At 52.7% G+C, this 17,167-nt stretch overlaps 4 protein-coding genes across 4 annotated transcripts; 1 reads left to right on the forward strand and 3 right to left on the reverse strand.

Annotated features, from left to right (window-relative positions):
- Positions 1 to 7,906: 7,906 nt before the first annotated feature.
- On the forward strand, positions 7,907 to 8,602 carry J4E79_009257 (uncharacterized protein; the record flags this gene model as incomplete). Its single annotated transcript, XM_049358107.1, has 1 exon — positions 7,907 to 8,602. One exon carries the CDS (start codon positions 7,907 to 7,909, stop codon positions 8,600 to 8,602), a length of 696 nt encoding a protein of 231 aa, XP_049207323.1.
- Positions 8,603 to 8,754: 152 nt separating this feature from the next.
- Positions 8,755 to 10,438, reverse strand: J4E79_009258 (uncharacterized protein; the record flags this gene model as incomplete). The annotated part of the gene is made up of 2 exons (XM_049358108.1): positions 8,755 to 10,165; positions 10,215 to 10,438. 2 exons carry the CDS (start codon positions 10,436 to 10,438, stop codon positions 8,755 to 8,757), a joined length of 1,635 nt encoding a protein of 544 aa, XP_049207324.1.
- A 1,619-nt stretch (positions 10,439 to 12,057) lies between these two features.
- On the reverse strand, positions 12,058 to 12,812 carry J4E79_009259 (uncharacterized protein; the record flags this gene model as incomplete). The annotated part of the gene is made up of 2 exons (XM_049358109.1): positions 12,058 to 12,104; positions 12,134 to 12,812. The coding sequence occupies 2 exons, from the start codon at positions 12,810 to 12,812 to the stop codon at positions 12,058 to 12,060; spliced, it is 726 nt and encodes a 241-aa protein (XP_049207325.1).
- A 2,022-nt stretch (positions 12,813 to 14,834) lies between these two features.
- Positions 14,835 to 17,084, reverse strand: J4E79_009260 (uncharacterized protein; the record flags this gene model as incomplete). The annotated part of the gene is made up of 2 exons (XM_049358110.1): positions 14,835 to 16,691; positions 16,740 to 17,084. 2 exons carry the CDS (start codon positions 17,082 to 17,084, stop codon positions 14,835 to 14,837), a joined length of 2,202 nt encoding a protein of 733 aa, XP_049207326.1.
- Positions 17,085 to 17,167: the final 83 nt, after the last annotated feature.

Consider the following 17,167-nt stretch of genomic DNA (forward strand, 5'->3'; position numbering starts at 1 on the left):
GGATAAGTTGTTTCTCGATGGCTCTTGCCTGCCTGGCGAGGGAGGCTTTCAAGATTACCTAGGTAAGGCCATAGATGGCGGCGGACCGTGCGCCGCTCGGAAATGACGTCTGGCGCAATGCCCACCAACCTCTCGGCCACCGCCATCATCTGTGGGATGAAGCACCCACGTCCCGTATAACACATACATCGTCGCCGATATCGCACTTCCACCCAAGAGCGTAGCTTGCGGAAGCTTTCGACACTAAGCATCGTCAGCCCGCCATGGCCCCGCTCTTCCACCTGGGCAGCTGCGGAACAGGGGTCCCACTGTCTAACTTCACCACCAGACGCCACTCCCCAGAGTCCGTCCACATCATCACCATGAATCTACAACAATAGCCTTGTGCCAGGGACTACAGCGCCTCATCACCGGTGACCCGGACCCGGTCTGGAACCACCCTCTGGGTGCAGACCACATCAAGACCCCGTGGTATCTGGATGATCATGTCATCAACGAAATCCTTGATACTCTACCCAAAGCATTCAATGGTATACATAAACTTCTTCTGCTGACACCTAGAGCTCGTCTCTGCAAACCAAATCTACTTGGAACCTTAAGACGTCAAGTCGCATTTGCATGTCGCTCGAACTGAGGTACGCAACCAGCCAAGCAATGGCACTGGTGAGGCTTCAGCCACACCACGATTCGTGTGCGACCTGTCATCATGGACATACCGAATTCCACCAGCGCGGGTCCTGTCAGCGCGCAGGACACCCCTTGTCATCATCCACGCGCTCAGGCGCATTCTACCATGAACGTGCATTCAGCATACGGGCATGGTGGCGTACCATGCTAACTATCCTCAGCAGCGGCATTTCGTCAGCTCATACACGATGCCTTGACTTGGCTTCCAGCCCTGCGAAGGCGCCTCATCGGTGCTAGAACAATACCTTGCTATGTAGGACCCTACACGGAAGACATGTATCTCGGCCCTAAACTTAGCATCATGCAAGCTTGATGCCGTATATGATCAGCCGTTGGACGGAACTATCGGTTTTGGTCAAGCTCAAGTCTGCTCGGAATAGACGAGTATATCACAGCTCAATCCCTAACACTTCGAGCAAGCACTCGCTTTTGTCCAGAGAGGCTCGACATTATCTGATGCAACGGTCATTGCCTGACTGCAGTCGACTCTCAAGACACGGTGGTTCTACAGCCAGCTTGGAACAACACGCATTGATTCGTATCACTTGTTAAGCCAAACATACGATCGCAATGGATGAGACGACCATTCATACTCCACGAGACCTGTCGGATCACTTTACTACGCAAGCAGTTCAGCACAACCCATATGCTAGAATGCCATCGAAAAGAGCAATCGCGTGCGTGACATGCGCTAAAGCGAAGACCAAGTGTAACAAAGCTGTATGTACCTAGGCACATCTTGTATAGTCCAAGTTCCTGCGCTGATACTACATAGCTACCTTCATGCTCTCGGTGCATCACCAAGGGTATCGTATGCGAACCAAGATCCACTCGCCGTACTTCGGATAGCAACCACCGATCAAGCGTCAAGAAACCATCTACTAGACCACCGAAAAGGCATTTCTCGGCCGGTGTCATATCACGCCTCGATTCATATATTCCCTCGACGAGCTTGCATTCTCAAGAATCTCGAGGCTCATACGCCGCAACATACATTGATACCGAAGCCACCGCGAAAGCCAGCCGTCAAAACCCAGGGCTCTCTGGCTATCCAATGCTCACTCCGCTTTCACCAAGAGATTCGCAAACCCTCAACGGCAGTTACGCTTATATGGATACTTCCGAACAGGATCCAGATTTCTTCACTCAGTCTGTGGGTGCAAACAGCTATCTTAACCTGGGCACTATGTCACCGCAAACACCAAGCCCGATACATCCTTATCAGCCCGTATCCGTGGTGCACGAGGCTGATCTCTGTTTGTATCCACGATTATGGTCCGATGAAGTATCGATGCCTATCGAATGTGGGTTTGACTTCAATGTCAATGATGTTCTACCACAAACTTGGGCTGCGCCACACGTCACAACCGAAATATCAATCGCGCAGACACCCTGGGGTTTGTCTGATTTCTTAGACGCATCCCAACAAACCCTAGTTGAGCCAATATCACACGCTGCCGGAATCGCTTCCCCATTCCAGTACCAGTTCAGAGATACATCGAGTCCATATCATCCTGACTGGACCTTCTACGAACATGTTGTCCCCGACCTGAACGTTGCCACTTCGGCAACGTCCATTCATGACTTCAATTTTGCAACAAGTCGTCCGCCAATCTGTGAAGCTTCTTTAATATCGTAGCGGTACTGGCGGTTCTCGGCTGAGCCCGCTTGGCGACGCGCATCTAAGGTACATTGGCACCTGTTATATGTAGACTACGCAATACACGGCGCTCCTGTTCACAGCGTTCGACATTTCCAACCAAACTTCTCCCTTTGTGCTATGCGGCTCTCAAAGATCTTTGCACTCCAAACAGTGGATGACTCCCGAAGCCTACGAACAAGGTTTCCATACTAAAGTCCGCCTCTCCCACGTCTGACGAACGTCTCCATTGATAATACGGCTATGCGATGCAGCGACGGTACATCAGAACTCTGTTCGAAAACTCCGCATTCGTCAAAAGACGTGCTGCTGCAGTCTCCTCGGGGTTCCTGCATATGCACTGCTCCAAGCAAGATAGCCAACCCGCCGCGCTCCGACGTGTAGTCGCCTACTCCTGCCGTTTGAGCGGCTCAAACGGCTAAAGTCATCCTTCGCATGGTATTGGTTCTTACACCTTCGCTCACCACCGCCTCAGTGAGCCAAAGCAAACTTGTGCCTTATAGCAAGCCTACTATGACAACGCTACTGCCCACTATTCCCACGTGAAATCATACTGCCTCCGCCACCCTGGTCTTATCAGAACCAAGGCATGTCTAGTATGATCTTCAACCTTGCAGCCGAGGTCACACGAGCGTTGATCATATGACAACGACCGAGTGTTGTAGTCATGGTGTTCGTTTTCGTCGGAGTTCACAGCCTTCTTGCCACCCTGCATTCGTGGCGAGAACACCCCACTGTCATCCTTCCATTGCTTACGCGCATAACCTACCGATAGGTGGCAGTTCCTTCAGAACCCTCAAGGCAAGGTACCACAGCGCGCATGCGTCTTCAAGCATACACACCTCATGGCCATCATGCATTGTGCCTGAACCTGGCGTTCGATTCGCACGTGTGAAGAAGGTCAGTGTGAGGGTGAACCCGGTACATGATGCTGCGTTGCATTCAGAAAGATACTGTATGAGTGAGTGGGCCCTGCATCCATTGGACGACGCAGGGGACGGGTCTGGAGCAGCGATTCAGGATTTCGCGCGCTTTCAGCAGTGGCTTATCGGCTACTTCGAACACCTACACTGCGAACCTTGCCCTCGGAGCGGATGGGTCGTATGGTAATTCTCGAAATATTGTGACTTCTATGAAGAGCTGTGAGATGGTGGATTAGATGCGCATCTCCTACAGCTGACTTCTTTCCTAATCTCAGAACAGTGTCGGCCCGCTGCGGAAACATGGTCTCTACACATCGACGGACCGTCCCATCACTCGCGCGTGACGGCACGCCCTTTGCGAGAAAACAGCGACCATGGCGCCACAGCGCTTGTCAGACGCATGCACGGCTCACCCATGGAGGGCGCATGTGGTTAGCTCGGCAGATCCTGCGGCCGAAGCCCACCTCTAGCGGGCTGTACCGATGCGAATGTAGCGGCCTGCGGCATCGCATCTACGTCTCCTTCGAACGTCAATTCTACGAGTCCCACACCACCAGATTGACCTACAGTCAGCCTCTTGAATGATTCAAGAAAAAGGCGCCGCGCCCACCTGGTAGCTTGCTGCTTATCGATAGCGTCAAGTCCAATCGTAGGTACCGTGATCCTTCATCGTTCGTGTCATCATCGTGTGGGATCAGGCGTGTTGCCTGAATGCAGGAACGATGATCACTCGAAGGCTTGGCAAAATGGGACACAGGTTTCCCATGGTGTCTTCCTGATCCAAAACCTGGCGTATAGCATATGCTACCGGAGTACTGGGTTCTGCAACCACCAGCCCGGTAGTGGTTGGTCGTATTCGAGGCCTTCCGGGACACACACCCGTTCCTCCGATGACCATGTACCGCAGAATCTACGGCGCAAGCACTACCGGAGCGCATGAAGGTTAGATTACACGCGGAACATCCTTGCTTTTTATCGATTTACAGGTCTCGGATGACCAACACCACCTACATCCGTCCTGTGGCGTGCTTCCCCGGTCATGATTATCCCGACAATGTCTACAGTTTCTTACTGTTCCGATGCTTGTTTGTCTATTTTATTGGCTGATGCTATACCCAAATGCACTCCTGCCGTTGCCTAGTCTCGCAGGCCTTCTCGGTTACGACACGGACACTGAGCTCGCAGCTGGGAAACCTCCAGTCGAAGTGCATGGCCATTCTTTGTCCATATCAGCTTTCAGCGTGTCACTCTATCGAAAGCCAAGTTATCGTCTCCACCATTTCGTCAGCCAATAGAGCCTCGCATCCATCCATCCAGAGCCAGTGAACCAGCCACATGGGAGACTAGGATGATATGCCCAGGCCGAGAATCCACCGCCATGGAACGGACCCCACTTGCAGCGAGTATGATGAGGGTGGGTGTATCATGTGAGACATGAGTCTGGTAAGAGTTCAGTCTATCCCCAAGCGCAATCGGGCCGAACCATGGAATACGGAAACGAGTATCCAGACTGGACAGTGTGGATGCTCTTCCCGTGCACGCCTCGTGCTTCATCGTGATCGAGCCACGATAATAGGAAAGGTACCGAGCCTATCAAATGGCACGCGAAATTTACTCTTCGATCGAGTGACCCGTGAAGGATGCTCTGATGGCGGATATCGATAACTTCCAGCGGCAAAACAAGGGCCTGGATGACATGACCGCGTTGACCGGTAAGGCTGACCTTACCAAAGACTCCTTCTGCGAACATGGCAAGGGTAAAGCTTCACCCGAGTAGTGAGGATGGATCGCAGACGAAGGTTGGTCGGCTCCCTCCCGGCCGTCTTTCCCCGCTAGGACACACATCGCAAGGTGCCACTTGTCTTCTCAACACCAACCCGTCTTGAAGATCTCAATCCTTCCCGTGTCGTCCCGACCCTTCCTTCCCGCCGCAAGCGCTCCCCAAGCACAGTCTTTCCTCTCAGCACTAGCTCGAACAAGGTGACCGGCATACTTCCACTATTGAAAAGCGACGTTGGTGTGAAAGGATGCCACCCGGTCCACCATGGACGCGTATCCCGCCTGCCATGCTGACGCCGTGGGCTTGGTTCTGGGACCTACTCCACACTCCTTCGCTTCGAAAAGCGAATACGGTATTCAGCCGGTCGAGGAGGTTCTGAGGGACGGTTAAGATACCACGTTGTTATCACCACCCGGCTCTGGAAGTGGTGGCGAGACCGAATTCCGCCATGGCCTGAAAGCGACGCGTGGATGTGCCAGCCGATCTCGGAACGAAGAAAGGTGTGTGAGGGTCTGGGTGCAACCGGCAATGCATGGCGGTCCCTATTGTTCAACCCAGCCGTCGGCGTGCGCGTAAAGCCTTCCTCGTCGGAAGATGGCTGAGTAGTGCTCCTTCTGATCGAGCTACGGGAACGTAGTCAGGTGACTGGGACGTCTTCGGTGAACATCATATCCCCAATCAGTATAGCCGTTAGCCACGACGGCCTTCGCGTGCGAGTCAAAATAGCTTTGCGTCGTCTCTTCTCATCCTCGGTTACTTACCGCACACGCGGCACGTATACGCTCCACGTGTGGTTGAAGAGCATGTTCCTCGTCTCCTAACACAGGAAACAAGGTGTTGAGATTATCGACCTCCCGCCTCAAAGCGTCGTCATTCATATCCCGCAGCGGAGTGACGTACAAACACTCGGCTCGCCGAGCCAGAATGACCTGAGCATGATTCTCCTGGCCTGAAGTCAGCATCTGCCGGTTCTGAATATTGCCTAGAACCCGAATCTCCTCCTGACAGCACCCCCTCCGGCCCAAGAGACGAATCAAACATACCTCAAGAACCATCTCACAAACCTCCACATAAGCCTCCGCCTCCCAAAAGCTAAACCCAACCACAACATCCACTCCCCTCCCCTTCTCCCCACCACCCCACTCCTCAAACCTCAGCCTTCCATGCTCAAGATCCGATCGCACCTTCCACCTTTTCGACACCTGCAGCGGCGTAAAGTTCTGCAGCATGTTGTACAGTAGAGAAAGCGAAAGGAACGGCTGCGCCCCATCATGCACGATGCAGATTTTACGTAGTCGCTTGATATCTCTTTCCCACATGATGCGCCAGAGGATCTGCACGATGAGTTCGCGACCGGGTCCGCCGATGCCTTTTTCTGTGTGCTCAGGTCGGTATCGGATGTAGAGTTCTTCTAGGGAGGTGAGGCCGGCGCGGGAGAAGTTGAATGGTTTTACGCGGCGGCGGTTTATGTCTGGGGTGTAGAGTGAGGTGAGATCGGATGGAAGCTTCAGCTGGAGTTTTGTGATGCTGGACACGATTGCTGCGGGAAGTAGACTGGTTTTCCGGATGAGTTCCTCTGCTGATGACCATGGGAGAGTAAAGATCGTTGCGGTCCAGGCGAGGGTGTGGTATTCTTCATGTAGTTGACGGCATGTTAATGATAGCGATAATGGAGAATGCTGTAGCGGAGGAGGTGCAGTGCCCGGGTCCCGGGTGAGGATGCAATCTATTATTTGGTTCTTCAATTCACCCGGTAGCAGGAGGAGCGGGGATTGCTGTGCCATTGTCGTTGGAGTAAGACATCTGGATCGCCGTGTATATGAATATACGCGTAGAAGATTGCGCGCTAATGCTTTCTGTGATGGCGAATATGATGGGTTTTGTTGTTCATTGTCGCCGCTTCGGAATGCGTGTCATGGTTTGTGGGGCTCATTCCGAAGCTTAGTCAGGGGTATTTCGATGTTGTCATCGCTTCTGCGCGTGCTCCCGCTAGGTACTCTGCACTTGCGTTGCGACTGTTGTTGTTCACTCTACACGCGCTGGTGCAGCCGTGATCTTGCCAATTCTTTCAGCAGTATCGAAATTTCCTACCCGTGGACGCGAATTACAATCTAGCGCCACGTCTTTGTGCATTGCTGTCACGCGTACGCGACGCGTTGTTTCCAGAGTGCTTTTTCCGCCTACAGCCTCTAACCATGACCTTGACAAACTTTATGAAGCATGGTATCAAGTCATCGTATCGCTACGAAGATACCCTTCGCGCAGTTCAAACAAGCTTTGCGCTCAACGGCATGGCTGCCGCCGATGCTTTCACCTGAACCCAGGGGAGCACATCCGATCTAGTTCTACCCGGCACGCTGCACCTCGTTACCCGGACTGAAACATGTCCAGTACGAATTGTACCACCCATAGCCACTATGTGCGCACTCTAAAGATGCCGCCTACCCCGCTTGGGCTTGGGTCGATATAGCCCATCCGGCAATCTGGAGTTCATCTAAAAACTACCACATCGGGACTACGTACTATCGGCAGCAACCGAACCGATGCCATTGGCACCAGGCAGCTGCACCATCAGCAAGGAGGATTTGCGCATGTATTAGCATGGTCATGAGGACTCTCATCTCGAGCGCTGTGCTTCCAGCAGAGCCTTCGTCAAAGTAGGATCGGTGATGGTCGGGCTCGGAGCGAGAGGTCGTATAAGACAGGCTGCGATGGCTAAGTTTCAGCAAAGTTATTAATCGGAAAGCAGCAGCAGTCATGAAGTCCGTCGTCCTTCCATGGCTAGCAACGGCCCTTGCGCAGCAGGCTAGCGCCCATTGTTTGTACTTCCATCTTTATCCTCAGAACTAGTTGCTAATGAACTTTTTAGATGTATTCAACCGCCTCATAGTGAACAACACCATCTCTCGAGAGTTCCAATACGTCCGCGACGTCTCCGGCAACGCCGGTACCTACGATGACCTCTGGCTCAAGACCTTTCCCATCTACGGGCCCGAAAACTCAAACGTCACATGCGGCCGCGGCTCCTTTCCTGTCCACAACGCCGATACTATAGAGACAGCGACAATCGTAGCTGGAAGCGAGGTTGGACTCATGGTGTCTGGGCCCTACTACGAAGGTGATGTCCAAGGATACATCTTCCACGAAGGGCCTGGACAGGTGTTTCTTTCTAAGCTGCCGGATGGAACAAAGAGTCTGATGGAATATGACGGAAAGGGAGATTTCTTCAAGATCGCATACGCAGGGCCGGCGGACAAGACGACGTGGTCGACTATGGACACACTGTCCATCAACTTCACGATTCCCGCTGCCACGCCCTCGGGCCAATACCTTTTGCGCATCGAGCACTTCATGCCGTCTATGACTCTTGGTCAGAGTCAATGGTTTGTAAATTGTGCGCACGTGGAGATTGTGGAAGGCGGCAATGGAAGTCCAGGGCCGATGGTTAGGTTCCCGAATGCGTACGCTGAGGATGACCCAAGTATCTGGTTCCCGACGCCGAACGATTTGAGCCTGTATAAGGAGCCAAATCCGGCAGTGTGGAAGGGCTGAACAATAATTGATGGAGAACGAATATAAGAGGAGGCTGATGGCGCTCTAAGTTTGATAAGAGAGATACATTGATGCATGTGGAAATATCTAAGATCGCAGTGTTTTGTCATCTATCTTCTATCCGACTACGATCTCCCGCGTTCTCTCCGCAACTACGCCCTGTTCACATTCATCTTTCCCTTCATCAGCCTGAACCCCCAAATTACATCAACTGCGATGATTGTGAAGAACGAAAAAACCAGACTTCCGCCAAACACCAAGCTGTGATATGTCCAAGCATCTCCAGCATTGAGGTCAACCACTTGACACGCAATCGCCCATGGTAAGACGTAGAGAATGTTCGATGCGAGAGACTGGTAGAGATACCACGTTGGGCGTGTCGATACCAAAATCGCAGCTAATTGTGTCGACACACCATACATAATATAGCACCAATCGATGGTTCGCCACATACGTGCGGCTATACGTGAGACCTCCTCAGAGCCTGAAAGGTATCGTGCGAAAGGCTCAGCACCGGCGAAGGACATGATGAGACAGAGTGGGATCTCCACCATCAAGACAACCATGACGGAGTAAACTGCCCAGCGTACAACGCTCCACAATTGTCGGTGTGTAATTTGCAGCTTTGCAGCCCGTGAGATACCCACGATGGTCGCGCGCAACGCTCCCCATGAGTGCCCCACGAAGGTCAGCGTGGTCGACTCGAGTGCCATGACAGGTACCATTATGAGTCCCCATCGAATGGTGGAGAAGACGCCCCAAGCAGTTGCGTAGTCGCTGCCTAGCCCGACGATACCGTGCACCAACCAAAGGTATAGTGCGTTGCGGATAGCGGATTCCAAAAAGAAGATTGCACCTGGCCTGGCGAGTGTGACAAGAGCTGGTAACGATGGGACTGTACCGCGGTGGGATATATCGCTATGGACCGGCGACTTGGAATTGACACTCGTTGTGTATACAAAGTACGCCAGTCCTGCAAAAGCGGAAGTAAGGTTGCAAGCGAGTGAGATACCAGCCTGCATGTTCACTGTGGGTGTGATGCCTCCGACATGAAACTTCGAGATGATGATCAAGTCGAGAATGATATTGACAGCGAACTTGACAGAACTGATAATAAGTGGGACATCCGGCTTATCCAGCGCGCGGGTCGACGTTGATATCGCATACTCCACTGCCGAACTAAACGCAGAGAACGCAGAGATGCGAATGTATGTGACGCTCACATCTCTCACCTCGACAGGAACAAAGCCTTGCGCGAAAGTAGAGGCGCCTGCGACAAAACCGATGCTCATGATAAACCCGAGGAGTGATTGGAAGAGGATGAGAGTGTGAGTGAGCTGCAAGCGCTCACGGAAGCCACGACTGGACTTGTCGCCGATGACGAGGTAAGCAGCGCGCGGAAGACCTTCGTTCAAGACTTCTGCGACCACCCCGATGTATGTGTACGTGTCTGTTGTGACTACCATGGAGGAGTCGATGTTCGCAACCCATAGCTTCGACAAGGTGCTATAGAGAGCTGGCAAGATGAAGGCGCAGATGTTGAATAGAAGAGCTCCAATGTATCTGTATGCTGTCAGTACATTTTTATAATATCCACGCAGTGAATCCATACGTATCGCGATGTAGTGACGGCTTTAGATCGACGACTGCCTGCTTCTTCCACGATAAGCGCTCGCGATCTTGTGCTCCATCGAACGCTTCATAGCGCTCATCTACCGCAGAGCCGGTAGGCGAGCTGGTAGCGACTATGTTCCTGTCCTTGGAGGGAATCATCTGATATCGATGTCGGGGACGTGATCGTGGTCGGAATTGTAAAGAATGAGTGAGGGTGGGCATGTTTGTTTATACCCAGGCAACTGCGTGGGGTAAAGGCCATACAAAGCAAGCTTGATGACAAACAATCAAGCCACACGCACATGCACGACGCCGTGCACTGCATGTTCAATGAGCACATTCAATGGGTGGTGGGATGTGAGGGTGAAGGAAAAGGCTACGCGGGACGGATAGTGGGGGAATGCAGGGCTTCGCCGCGGACCGTGATCCTTACCGACGTACAAGGTGTTCCGCGGAAGCAAAAGTCCCATTGTGATAGAGTATTTGATTGGATAGATTGAACGCAGGTTGCAATAGACGCTGTGCGAAGGGAATGTATTGGCTCGCTTCGAGAGCGACATCACTGTCAACCTTGCTCATACTTGACGATATATGCGTTCGTGACTGACAGCCAAGTGGTGTTGAATATGGGGATAAATCTCATTTCGAACTATGTCTTGGGTCACAATTTTGGTCGGCCTCAGCAGAGTACGAAATACTCGCTGAGCAATGTCTTCTTCCTATACGAGAAGTCCATATCGGTTTCCGCGTCCGCTGCCGCGAGGTATTGGTCGACATCATCCACCACTTCATGACCGTAGTAGCTGCCGTCCATCCAACCATCCACATAACATTCCCCGACTAACTTCCAACGCACATCAGTATTATCGTGCGCCTGTCTTAGCACGAATGGTACCTGACCCCCGTCAAAGATGACCACTAGATCGTCAACCATGGTATGCTTGGGTGCTCTGCCCATGTATCCTTTGACGGTAGTGAATATCCAGGAGTAGGGAGAATGAAAAGCGTAATCTGAAGGCAGATGACGAAAGTCCTTTGGCATAGCTGGTGATGAGGGATTCTTGGGCAAAGTAAGCATTCGCCAAAATTGCTCTTGAATTCTTTCTGGTGTCAGATCGTTTCTCGTCGGGTTCTGTTCTGTGATTCGCCTCGCGCAGGCTTGAATGCTACAGAAAACCTCCAGAAGATTTGTCGTTTTAGCGCCGGTTGAGTCGTTAGCCTCAAAACGATATGATGTGGGCCCTATATCGGACGACGATAAGACTACAGCGGATTGGAGAAAGGCTTCTAAAGTCTGATTTGTGTCTGTCTTATGTCGTATCTGAGCTTCTCTCTCCGATGATAGCATAAGTTGTGGCTTCCAACAGCCGCTGATATAGTCTACGATTACACCTCGAATCTGGACGGAAGCAGGTCGAATTATTTCTGCACAGGCAACTCGACTCATGCCCGCTCTGCTTGCTTCCGTTTTACCTCTTAGTATATCCGAGCAATAACCTGGTCGATAGAGAAATGATGGATATAAGTCGAGTCGTCCCCAGAAATCTGCGTCGCGTAATATGTCCGTATTTCCATTTGTAATTTCCGACCAGGTGAACTCCAGAAAGACACCTGTAACAGTGAGACTGTAGTTGGGAACGATCCTAGTCGGTCCTTGGACTAGTCCAAGGAGAGCATATATCCGATCCCGTTCATCAGTACACTTAGGGGAGATACGCTGTACCCATCGACAACAGTCGTGTAGTGATATTCCTTGTGAGCCAGGGTATAAACAGCTGTGCCACTTGACACGAAAATTGAAGAGACTTTCCACCCTGGCGAAGTTGTTATAAAACTTAAGCCTAAATGATGTCCCAGTGTCCAGCCGCACGACTTTGGAAGAGCGATTCTGGATGGCCTTTTCCAGTACATAGTCACTGATATGCTCGTTGCCAGCGCAGAAACGCACATCTTTAGCGAGAACAAACTCTTGTATGGTCCATAGTCTAGTGAACCATGGTGTCCTAACTATTCTGGTGACAGCTATCATAACTTTGTCGACAGGGCCGGTAGGCTCGAAGTTGGCAGTTGACATGCCATCATCTGATTTTTGTTCAAGTCCTTTCAATGCTTTGAAAGCTTCGCTGAAACTTTCGTTACCGAGCCACACCATGACCCTTCTCGCCGTCGCGTAGATGGAGCCCATGTTCTTTACTTGGTGGCTTTTCTCATCGTTATCCGACTGGTTAATGCAGACTGCATCTGCCCAGAGGATTCGGCTCCGGTCGGGGTAGCGCATCGCCTTCAGCGCAAGATACAAGCTCTCAGTGACTCGCAGCATGCTGTTACTTTTTACATCGCGTAGATAGCATGCGGGAATAGGGCTGCCCCAAACGTACGAGATCGCTTCGAACTCGATGTCGGAATTTGTGCGGTCTATCTCAAGTATCCGACAGGACAAGGCTGAGCCGGATGGTCCTGGTAGAAGCTCCAGAACGCGGATTGAATCAGGCGTCTGCAGCGCTTTGTGGACGTAAAGCTGGACATCAGGGTGTACCAAATCAGAAGTGTCCACTGAATCGGTCATCTCGATAGCAAGAGGCTGATCGGACGACATTGTGGCGCTGCAACCAAGGACTGGCTGTAAAAGAAGCTGTAATGTAATTTGTTCCTGGAAAGTGCCGACGGAGCTTTTGGTTTGCGACTTGGGTCTATTCGTATGTAGTTCATGAACGATGGAGATGCCGAGTTGAGGTGAGAAGGCAACGAGAAGTGCGAAAGGCTGAGGGCTGAAGGCAGCCTCTTATACCAGTCTGCCCATTGGGTCTTGCGCAGTCATGCGCGAAGGTCGCGCATACACCTATCACAGCTTGCCCTGCCGCACTCGCCTTGTCATTGTCGGCGATGCGATGCGGTGCATGACAGGCCCAGTTACGAAACTGAAATGCATTCTTGTATCGCGGTAGCGTCGTCGAGCATATGATTTGGACGACTTGATTGTATTGAGCAGTGGTGTAGTGCACATCCGGGGATGAAGTAGAGATGCAGCAGGTGCCAGGCGCGCCCCGCAGACCAAGCCCAAAGCTGTTATCGTGCCCCACCCCACGTGGGCCATATGTGAGGTAGGCAGTCCAGGAGGTATGAGAAACCACTCTACCTCAACTTAGCACCCCTTCTAGTTCGAAGAGGAACAAAATTCTTTGTGTTATTAATCGTGCGTAACACGATGATCGTGACTTCTAGATCAGGACGATGATGGCAACTCCTTGTACAGACCACACCTACACTCGTTCGCCTCGGTGTCTTGCTCAACACAAACGCTAAGCTTTCTTAATCATCCGAAACCGATGTTCCAGGAGGAGGAATTTCTCTAGAAGGGTATGATGTGCTGAAATCGCCAGTCTCGCTGATCTCAAGATGTTGAACGTCCCGTCCCTCTACCACCAACAGTCCTCACAACCACCTATACCCACAACCCCAACACCCGACCTCAACCTCAATCTAAACCACAAAACCCACACCCTCCCCTCCGGCACAACCTTCCACATCTGGACTCCCTCCCAACCCCCCATCGCAACAATAATCCTCCAACACGGCTACGCAGAATACTCCCTCCGCTACCTAACCTCCCACTCCACGCTAATCACCCACCTCCTCGCCGCCAACTACACGATCTACGCCCTCGACCTCCACGGCCACGGCACATCCCCCGGTACTCCCCGCGCCGTCGTCCACGTAGGAAAAGCCGTAGCGGATCATATCGCACTACGGCGTTATGCCGTTGAACAAGGAGCGGGAAGACCGGTTGTGTTGTTTGGGCATTCACTGGGCGGGTTAATTACGGCGGGGAGTGTGGTGAACAACGATGAAGATATCGCCGGAGTAATCCTAACCAGTCCCGCCTTCCCCGGCCCCTTCCCCCCCTTCGCCCGACTAGCCATCGGGATCTTAGCACGCACCCTACCCACAGTCTCCATCCCCGGCCGCTCCGTACCCATCTCCAGCCTCACACGCCATCAATCTGAAATCGAGAAATACCTGTCCGATCCTCTGTATTCCAAGAAACCGATATGTTTCTTAACAGCCGCGACGGCCGTGGATGTTGCAGACAGTGTTAGGACGAAGATGGCAGAGTGGACAGTGGCGACGTTGGTGGTGCATGGGGACGAGGATGCGTATTGTGAGTGGAGGGGGAGTGAGAGGTTTGTGGATGGGATAGGGACTGGGAGTGGGGAGAAGGTGTTTGAGGTGGTTGGAGGGGGGAGGCATGAGTTGTTGAATGATGAGTGTGGGGAGGAGGTTTTGGAGAGGGTTTTGGCGTGGATTGGGGGACGGGTGTAGAGGTGGATGGTTGGTGACTGTATAGTGTGTGTGATTGGTATGCTATAAACGCCGTCCGATGCAATATCATCGCAAGCCATAGCAATGCATAGCAATGCGAGCCGGACTAGTGATTATACAAGATGTTGATATCCGTATCTTATTCTTCATGATTGTGGATGAGCGCAGAATTAAAGTGGTATCGTCCTTGAGCTCAGACGCGGGGTCATCTTGCGGAAAAATGTGCAAGTTGAAATCAGAGCCATCGCCCAAGCCGCTTGCGCTGATGATCTCCTTCTTGAGAAAACACTGAACATGTCTAGACAGTGCTTCCACTGCTGAACACCTTGCCGAAAGCATCCCCCTCTTCCATACTCAGCCCCTCGTCTAAGATGTCGTGCGCCATGTTGACGACTTCATCTTCGATTCCCGCTTCTAGCACTAAGCCCTCGCTGAAGGCTAACCTTGTCAGTGCAACGAGATAGGCATGATGACCACCTAGCGTATTCACCAACTTGCTCTTGATGTCGAAATCGGCATTCGTCGTAGCGACGTGATAAATCAGCTTCATAGTCGCATTGATGGAATCAACCTTCCGATCTTGAGTTGGTGCGATGGGATGTCGATACAAACTCGTCACGCAGTGATCGAGGTACTTGATCAGTCGGCCAATGCAGAGGCCGTTTTGGGCCAGACGGCTAGAGCCGTATTCTGGGATAGAGAACTGCGTCAGGACCGAGATGACGAGCAGGCGAAGGTCCCAGAGATCTGCTTCGGAGATAGCTGGAGCTTCATCGGAAGACTCCGAAGGATCTGGGACGGGCTTCGGCAGCTCGGTGAAGAGGTTGGTGAGACGATGGACCAGGGCGTCTTCGTTACTTGCTTGGTTATCCTGGGCGGAATCTGCGAATGTTATGGGTCCTATTGAGGTGGATAGTGCAGATGTGCCAAGTATGCGCAACATGAGCGTGATTTGGGCATGTGGCTGCTCTTTGACGAGGAGCATGATGGCGAAGCTGGAAGGAATCGCTTGCCATAGACGAGCTATTGATGTGGAGTCTATTGAGGACACGCAGCTGCTCGCGATTAGGTACAGCAACTCAAGACAGTCTTCCACATCGATGTGAGATGCAATCTCTTGCTGCTTCGGGGAGTAGAGATCGGCAACGGCCTTCTCACCTCCCTTTGCTGCTTTCGAAATGGGGTCCGCTACAAGATCAACAAAAGCGATTATGAGCGGTACTACGCGCTCGGTAATTTTGACGGCGGTCTCAATCGGCTCACATGCGAGGATGAAGTGCAGTGCATCGAGTATCAAAGACGTCGGAGCGTAGTACTTCTCGCTCTGACACCGCTTCCACAGGTCCAGGAAGATGTGACATATCTGTACTGCTAGCTCGTGCACATCGGATGTATTGATCTTCGCCAGGGCATCATACACTATTGAAGATAGTTTCTTGGATGGCTTGGACGGAAATGCATGCGACGTAAGTGCCTCGAGGACGCGATCGGTGCCATTTGATGATGGATGTGACAGCAGGCGGTGCAGGAGGGTGAATCGGCGGTCGTCGCGTCGAAAGTGCTCGAGCAGTGCGGCGTCTATGACAGGACCCACGGCTGGTGCTGGCTCTGTCTCTCTGGGCCGAGTTCGCGGTTCGCTCAGCTGTAGCGCAGGCAGTGGTATAGGGCTCTGGTCGATAGCCTGCCGTTTCCTCTTGCCGGCTTGCTTTGGCGTCGCCGTTTTCTGCCTCTCGCGGTACTTTGAAGGCGATGCCATGACAACGTCGTCGTCGTCAAAACCATCGCCCAGTGGGCCTCTCGTCTTCTGTCCCCTCTTAGGTGTGCCGGCTGGGCTGATTGCCTGCGCACCTGACTTTGGTCGTGAGGGCATGGTCCTGCCAGGCCGTCGGGCCATGACAGACTCTCGCGCCTCGTGCTGGTTGAACATGTTGTCCGTCTGCACCGACTCCTTCTCGCGCCGCAGCTTCTCCATCTCGGCCCGCAGCTTGGCCAGTTCGGTGCTATGCGACTGCTGCTGGTCCGCCAGCTGACGCTCGTGTTTGCGGTTTTCGGCATCGTAGCGCCTTCGAAGGGTATCGGCCTCGCCCGCCTTGGTCTGCAGCTTCCCCTTCAGCTCCTCGGCTTCTCGCTTCTCGCGCGCCTTGTCTTGCTCTAACTGCGATGATCAGCGGGGCGTCTACAGACTGAGGTGGACGTGTCGCACCTTCTTGATGCGTTGGAGCAGCGCATTGGGGTCAGCCTGAGACCTGCGCGGCTGCTCCTCCACTTCCATTTGGTCGTAGTGGCAATGTTCGATAATGTCGTTGATGTTGTCATCGATGTGACTGTCGTAGCCCTCCTCGTCCAGCGCATATAGAGGCGGCGGACTATGCGCATCGTCCAGATTGACTACCTCGTCGCCATCATCGGGGCCGTAGTCGGACTCTGGCTCCGTGTCGGGCTGGTGCTGTGTCGCGCGTATGGCGCTCGCCTCGAGATGCTGCAGGGCGTCGGCAGGGAGGTCGTCGAGGTCATCGTCAGAAAAGTCGTCGAAGTCGTCGTCAGCCATTGTCGGTCCATCTGCCAGCGGGTCTGCGCGTGAGCATGTCCCAAAGCGGTCGCGATGCGGGGCGCATGGACGCGTTGTTGGCG

Source organism: Alternaria viburni (assembly GCF_023758015.1).
Source record: "Alternaria viburni strain BMP 2772 chromosome Unknown scaffold_24, whole genome shotgun sequence".
Taxonomy (NCBI): domain Eukaryota; kingdom Fungi; phylum Ascomycota; class Dothideomycetes; order Pleosporales; family Pleosporaceae; genus Alternaria; species Alternaria viburni.